Genomic DNA, 7,500 nt, shown 5'->3' on the forward strand with positions numbered 1-7,500 from the left:
TTATTTGCCTCACTTGTAGGACAGGATGTAGCCGATGGCTTTATCGCTGAGGCGGATGAGGAAGCAGCCCAGAGCTTTATCTCTCAGCACATCTTCTGCTTCCCTGCAGGGGAGTGGGAGAACGGCAATTAGGCAGAACTGCAGGCAAATTAGATTCAAAAATATCCCAGCTGCGTCACGGAACTGCAGCGCACAGGACGTTCTGTCAGAGGGAGAAAAGCCCAACAAGCGAACCTGAATGAAACATCTGCAACGATGTTTTCTGGACAGATGAGACCAAAACAGAGACGTGTGACGAGGAGAAAACCAAACATCTCATCACCAACACCTCCGACCTGCCAAACACGGTGGCGGGGGAATCATGGTTTGGGTTTCTGTTGCATCCACTGGGCCTGATCGGCTCTATGTACCGAGATATTCTAACGTCAAACATGAGTCCAAACAAATCCCAAACACTGAAACAGAAAATGTGTGGCAATGGCCTAGTCAAAGTGTAGACCTCAACCTGATTTAAATACAGTGGCGGAAGCCGGTTGGTCAGAATTTATCCACAACAATGTGTGAAAGTTTTGAGTCCAAACATTTGGCCAAGTAGAGAAAACTCACAATTTATTTTATTTTCAGTTAAAAATGCCTGCTAAGCGACAAATTAACAAGTATTTTAATTAAAAAGGTCAGAAAAAGTTGTGCAGTTTCATAACAATAAAAATGAAAAGTGTCTTTGAAAACCTTTGACTGAACATTTTAATTATTTTGTGCGACTAAGTTTGTTTTTACATACCTAATAAAAGAAAAATATTGGTTTTGTACCTAAGATTTTATATTTCAGACATAAATTTGTCATTGAAAATTTCATACAAAGAAAAACAAAACGTCTCCATCTGCCAGGGGTGTTCAAGGTGCGGCTCAGGGGCCTTTCGCCGCCCCTGGAACAAATCTAGGCGGCCGTTAATCACAGCTCAGGAAGTTGATGCAGATTTAAAAACAATGTTGGGGTGAAGTTTTCACTGATGAAACATGAATTATTTATCCAGGTTTTTGCTTTGAATTTAAATTCTTCTACAAGTAAAAGGAGATAAAAATAAACTTTCAGCAGTTTTAACTAAAATGCAGACCTGGGCAAGCAAACCAAGACTGAGCCATATCCTGTTCTGAAGTATTTCTACTTTTACTTGAGTAAGATTTCTGGATTTTCTACCCACTGAATGAAAAATAAACGCGTTTAACCAAAAACTCCCCAGACTCACACCTGCAGTTTCTGTTAAAGTTTCAGAAGATTTTTATTGAAAGAAACTGATTTCTTTAGCCTGATTTTATTTTTTGTTACTTATATAAATTATTGTCATTTTGGTCCTTAAATACTTCCGTACTTCAGTAAGAATATGTTGAGGTATTTTTACTTGAGTATAATTTTTGGGAACTCTGCTCACCTCTGCCTATTCTAGAAGCTAACTTTAGCATGATGCCGATCAGAAAGAGAACTGAACATGTGACTGAAGTGCTAAAAACTCAAAATGGCCACTAAGAAACCTTCAGATCAACAAACGTAAACATTTTTAGCAGCAGCAGATCGCAGGAATAAATCAGATGAACTTTTACTGAAGTGGTGCAGATCTTACTTTCTGGCAGCGAGGCCCTGGAACCAGTCAGGGAAGTTCCCGTTCTGCAGGATGAGCGGTGCCTGCGTGTCGGTGAACCACCTCAGCACCAGCTCCTTCAGGCCTCCATCTGCCGCCATCGTCTGCTTCGCCATCCTGGGCCGTCCGACAGGAGCTGACCGAGCAGCGCCGTGATCATCCGTAGTCACTAAATGAGTCTCCAAAGGAAGCAGAGACGGTTCATTTGACTGTTTCAGTTGGATGTCAGTCCCACATGAAGGGTGGTATTGTTCCAGCTTATCTACTGAGCGCTCCACCTCTCATTCCGTCGCCTGTTTCATTTTAATATCTCTGTTCCTCGTCCCAGATTGATCTTTAACTGCTTGGGTGTAAACTTGTAAAATCTTTGTTGTGATACATTTTTTGCTGCCATACATTTTTTCTTATTATTTCACGTAATAATTGTCAGTCCCGCTAACAAAAAAATTAGCTAACCTATCCCTAAAGCACTAATTGTAAACATTAATTCCACTAACACTAAAGCAAAACACCAACATAATATATCATTGAAGCTATCCTCAAGTAATTTACCAACATTTTATCTAGCAGATGCTAACGCTAAAGTATTATAGCAACATTTTATCTAACAGATGCTAACGCTAAAGTAATTTACCAACATTTTATCTAGTAGATGCTAGCGCTAAAGTATTATAGCAACATTTTATCTAGCAGATGCTAACGCTAAAGTAATTTACCAACATTTGATCTAGCAGATGCTAACGCTAAAGTATTATAGCAACATTTTATCTAGCAGATGCTAACGCTAAAGTATTATAGGAACATTTTACATTTTATCTAGCAGATGCTAACGTTAAAGTATTATAGCAACATTTTATCTAGCAGATGCTAACGCTAAAGTAATTTACCAACATTTGATCTAGCAGATGCTAACGCTAAAGTATTATAGCAACATTTTATCTAGCAGATGCTAATGCTAAAGTATTATAGGAACATTTTACATTTTATCTAGCAGATGCTAACGCTAAAGTATTATAGCAACATTTGATCTAGCAGATGCTAACGCTAAAGTATTATAGCAACATTTTATCTAGCAGATGCTAACGCTAAAGTAATTTACCAACATTTTATCTAGTAGATGCTAACGCTAAAGTATTATAGCAACATTTTATCTAGCAGATGCTAATGCTAAAGTATTATAGGAACATTTTACATTTTATCTAGCAGATGCTAACGCTAAAGTATTATACCAACATTTTATCTAGCAGATGCTAATGCTAAAGTAATTTACCAACATTTTATCTAGCAGATGCTAATGCTAAAGTAATTTACCAACATTTTATCTAGCAGATGCTAACGCTAAAGTATTAAACCAACATTTTATCTAGCAGATGCTAACGCTAAAGTAATTTACCAACATATCTAGTGGAAGCTAACGCTAAAACGCTACAGCAACATAGTTTTTAATGGAAGCTAATGCTAAAGTATCAACAAATTATTTATTGGAAGTTAATGTTAAAATAATATAACAACATATTTAAGCTAAAACACTAAATTTAGTCATGTTGATACCCAATTTGGCAATAACAAAGTGCATCCAACATCCTCTGTTTTTTCCTGTGTAAAGCCTGACCATTGTCAAAATGTCTTAAAATAAATCCATAAAATGATCCTGAAAATTTCAGCCTGGAAAAGAATGTTGGCGTGAGAACGATGTACGAACTTTAAACACAATAAATGTATAAATTCATATAAAAGTTTACTTTAATTTTTCTTTATTTGCTTGTAGAATTATCCATAAAGATTTTACACCAATTAGCTGCTGCTTTTCGTTTAAGTGAATGCGGGAGCTGAACGCGTACGGAAAGAGCCGCCAAACCTCATTAAAAGTAATGCAAATTAAATTTTACTTCAATTTCTACAAAGAACAGTGTTGGATATTTTTTTCATGACGTCATCTTCTGAATATTGTTCGATTGTTAATTAATTCGGCTTGAAAAGTACAGCTCAGAAGTCTTTATTTTTACAGGTATTTAACTTTTATTCTTGCTAGCAGAAGTTCACTGTTGCAGAGCAGCGCCGCATTAAATTGGCAGCTTTCAGTAAGGAGTCTTGTACGGAGTTCGGAGGCAACTTCGGTCTTCGTGTTTGGAGCAGAGCAGACAGATCGGGGACATTCTGGACCACGATGAACACATGAAGTAGTTATAAAGAAAAGGTTTGCTTCTAATAATCCAGCTGTCGGTCTCAACTTGTGACTTTAGTTTTCAGATTATTTCCAGGATAAAGAGCGAAACGGCTGCAGCCATGGAGTTATTCAAGCAGCAGGATGTGGAGGATTTCTATGAGATTGGAGAAGAACTGGGCAGGTATGCATGCAATATTCAACAGTTGTCGTCTGCATGAAGAAATAATTAATGATAATTAATGCTTATTTGATTAAAATAGATGATTATACATGTAACCCACATTGGTTTAATCCCTGGTTTAATCTCTGGGACAAACAGAAGCATTTCTCCTTGTAGCTTTTCCATTTTTTCCCCCAACTTGTAATCAGTTCCTCTTTGGAGGATAATCATGTTTCCTCCAAGATCTTTAGGAATCCAGGATGCAGAAATATCTGAGGATTCCTCGAAGAACGTCCAGATTTCTTGAGTGGTTTTATGTTCTTCTTGGAAATATGCAAATTTCCCCCAAACTTTTCCCTTTCATCTGTTTATAATGTTTTTGCTATGAAAACATTCAGACTTTCATGGATATTCTGGACTTTCTAAATGTATTAAAAGTCTGAAATCAACTGCAAAGAAATTATTTACACTTTTTTAACCCATAACAAACATATAAAAATGTCTTCTTGTCATGATGAAATTCTCATCTTCTTTAATTACATGCAGAGATTAGAAGATGATTAAAAAGTTCATTTATTTCAGTAACTCAATTTGTTAAATAAAACACAAAGACTGATGTTTTCCATTCCTTATTTCTGTTAATTATGATTTCCCACTTACAAAAAATTATATGTAAATATAGAATATTACATAAAACCAACAAAACAGAAAAGAGAAATGTGGGTTTATTACCTGTTAAAGGTTATTATTTTCAAAACATGCCTTTAATTAGACAAACGAAGCTTATTTGAACAAATATTAAAATGTATTGAATATAAATATTTACAGTTTTACGTAGCAGGATGTGTGTAAAGCATGAAGCAGCAACAATAAAATGAATTTATTTACATTTTCTGGGGAAAACGGAGTTAAATTTACATAATGTAAAGAGGGAACGGCTGCCGGTCCGACCTGAACTAAATGCTAATCATGATCTGATGTCACCAGGTGAAGCGCGGCTCTCCGTCAGAGACAGGAGCAGCTGCTCGTCTGATGAAACCTCTTTTTAAAGGCCTCCTCTATCTTTAGCAGCAGTTTTGTGCCTGAGCGGCGGCACGTCTCGGTGTTTGGTTACAAACTGGTCAGCAGAGGAAGCAGCCTTGGAGCTGGGTTAGACAGAGCTGCCGTGTTTTCATGGTTTCTGCGTGTTTTCTGTGTTTTTGCCCATACGTGTCCAGAAGCGTCTTTCTGCAGAATGTGTGCAGCACTAAAAACAGAAGTGAGACAGACAGAGATTATGATCAGAAAAGCTCCAGCAGAGCAAAACATCAGGTGGACGTCAGTCAGAATATCAGCTGTATTTTTTATCTATATGGGTTTTTTTTAGCTGCAGTTTTTCCTTTAGTAAAGAGTAAATAGTGAGAAAGTTGTTTAATTTAACAGTTTGAGCTGTTTCCTGCATGCAGCGCCCCCCTCAGGCCATCGCTGAACTTATTTCTGCAGAATTTCCTCCCAAACAGTCCAGGAATGAAAACTCTCCCAGAGTGAATCTCTGCCGGTTCAGGTGGAAGTTGGTGTTTTGGCCCAACCTCAGACCAGATCAATTCAACCAGTTTCCAGATCATTACTCAGCTCCACTCTTCAAATATGGCGGCCGAGAGGAGGAAACGTGCAGCAAACTGTGAATCGTGCTGAAAACTCACGAATGATGCAATAAAAAGGAACAAACTAATAAAACATGCTACAACAACAGGAAATGGAAATAAAAGAGAAAATGCAACAAATAGCAAAAAGAATATCAAGTATGAACAGCAATGAACAGGAATCCTCCAGGCCACTAGGGGGAGTCAGTGATACGACAATATGCTGCTGTTCTAAAATATTGTAAAAGTTCTTGTATTTAAAAGAAATGAAGCATGACGCCTTTTTCAACTTTCTACTGAGAGCAGCGATTATTTTAATAATTATTTTATTGATTATTTGATGAATAATCAGAAAAAATGGGCACTTTCTGCATATTTTTTTATCTAACAAACTAAATGTACTCTATACAGTATTACAAATACATAAGAAAATGGAAAATAATTGTTATTTAATTATTTGTTATACTCCTGAATAACTAGTAACAACATTCCTTTAGTGAACATTTGGTCATTTGTAGCAAACGATGCATCTGTAATTAATTTTACTATTTTAATTTGTTTATATTTCTTTGTTAACCTGCCATTAATTTAAATTAATTAGAAACGCGCCAGCAGTGAGGTGGAGACGTCTTTGGCTTGTTAAATGCTCGGTGTGATCAGAGAAAGTTTTGTGAAATTATTTTTTGAACTATCAGATTAATTAACTTTCATTTTATCTAGAAGTTGTACGAATTATTTTTTTGTCTATATTTTTACTATATTTCAAATAATCACGTCAGAATTGTGTAAAAGAAAAATAAAAAAAAACACCTGTTGCCACTCACGACTTATTTTGGAAAGTTTTTTTTTAAAACGCATTTATATTAAACGTAAAAATGTGTATATTTATTTTTATGTGTTTTCTTGGTAAATTACTTCTTTAGTCTGCAAGTTAACGATTAATCGATTACTAAACTAGTTGGGGATTATTTCATATTCATCGTTTCACCAGCTGGCTGACCCATGCGGTTTGGTGGCCGGCTCCCCCTGGTGGCCTGGAGGACCTCATACATTTACAGCCTTTCATCATTCTTGCAGTCGTTTTTGCTACTTGCAGCATTTTTACGTTTTCCTGTAGTTGTGCGTTCTGGTTTGCATCGTTCGTGTGTTTCCAAACGGCCAGCTTCATTCTGCTCACCGGTCTTTCCTGATGTCAGCTGACCTCCTGACCCCGCCGCCCTGAGTCGGCCTCGGCCCTCACGCCGTGTCTGTGTTTCAGCGGCCAGTTTGCCATCGTGAAGCGATGCAGAGAGAGGAGCTCGGGTCTGGACTACGCCGCCAAGTTCATCAAGAAGCGGCAGAGCATGGCGAGCTCCCGGGGAGTCCGGCGGGAGGACATCGAGCGGGAGGTGACCATCCTGCAGCAGGTCCAGCACCCCAACGTCGTCACTCTGCACGACGTCTACGAGAACCGCACCGACGTGGTGCTCATCCTGGAGCTGTGAGTGGCAACACACCGCCACCGTGCGGCTGCTGGGGGAACTTCATGCACCTTAGACGAAAACGTGCATATTCCTGAACTTTGGTTAGGATTTATTTATTTTAGTAATAGTTTATTCTGGCGATTATTCTAATGATTCATTCTGATGTTTAATGTATTATTTTAATGATTAGTTGACTATTTTTGTCTATTAATTGATTAACCTGATAGAAAATTGGCAGATTTTTTTTATTTAACCACTTCAACTTAGATAAAAATAAAGAAATAATTAAATACCTTGATTAAGTAAGAAAATCAACATCTTATTGCAATGACAGCATTCCTCTGGTGAATGTTTCATCATCTGCATCGAAACTTCTAACATCAGCATGTTAGAAGTTTAGACGTTTATATATATATAAACGTCTATATATATATATATATATATATATATA

At 37.2% G+C, this 7,500-nt stretch overlaps 3 protein-coding genes across 8 annotated transcripts in view; 1 reads left to right on the top strand and 2 right to left on the bottom strand.

Annotated features, from left to right (window-relative positions):
• sh2d7 (SH2 domain containing 7) overlaps positions 1–2,250 on the bottom strand; it is a 10,277-nt gene extending 8,027 nt beyond the window's left edge. The window contains exons 1-2 of the mRNA XM_081605656.1: positions 1,620–2,250; positions 14–103 (exon numbers count right to left, since the gene is read on the bottom strand). Of these exons, the coding sequence (XP_081461782.1) occupies positions 14–103; positions 1,620–1,753 (224 nt within the window). The 5' untranslated portion in view covers positions 1,754–2,250. The remainder of the gene's footprint in view (positions 1–13; positions 104–1,619) is intronic.
• LOC103460101 (voltage-gated potassium channel regulatory subunit KCNG4-like) overlaps positions 1–7,500 on the bottom strand; it is a 258,663-nt gene that overhangs the window by 87,309 nt on the left and 163,854 nt on the right. The window lies entirely within an intron of this gene.
• The window catches only part of dapk2a (death-associated protein kinase 2a), a 12,385-nt gene continuing 8,559 nt past the window's right edge, over positions 3,675–7,500 (top strand). The window contains exons 1-3 of one of the 5 annotated variants that reach the window (XM_081605635.1): positions 3,676–3,817; positions 3,888–3,985; positions 6,845–7,066. In XM_081605635.1, coding sequence (XP_081461761.1) covers positions 3,924–3,985; positions 6,845–7,066 — 284 coding nt within the window. In that variant the 5' untranslated portion in view covers positions 3,676–3,817; positions 3,888–3,923. Of the gene's footprint in view, positions 3,986–5,137; positions 5,282–6,844; positions 7,067–7,500 lie in introns of those variants that run through there. The other 4 variants (XM_081605633.1, XM_081605637.1, XM_081605636.1 and 1 more) reach the window with 4 other exon arrangements.

Source organism: Poecilia reticulata, chromosome 3 (assembly GCF_904066995.2).
Source record: "Poecilia reticulata chromosome 3, P_reticulata-male-v2, whole genome shotgun sequence".
NCBI lineage: Eukaryota > Metazoa > Chordata > Actinopteri > Cyprinodontiformes > Poeciliidae > Poecilia > Poecilia reticulata.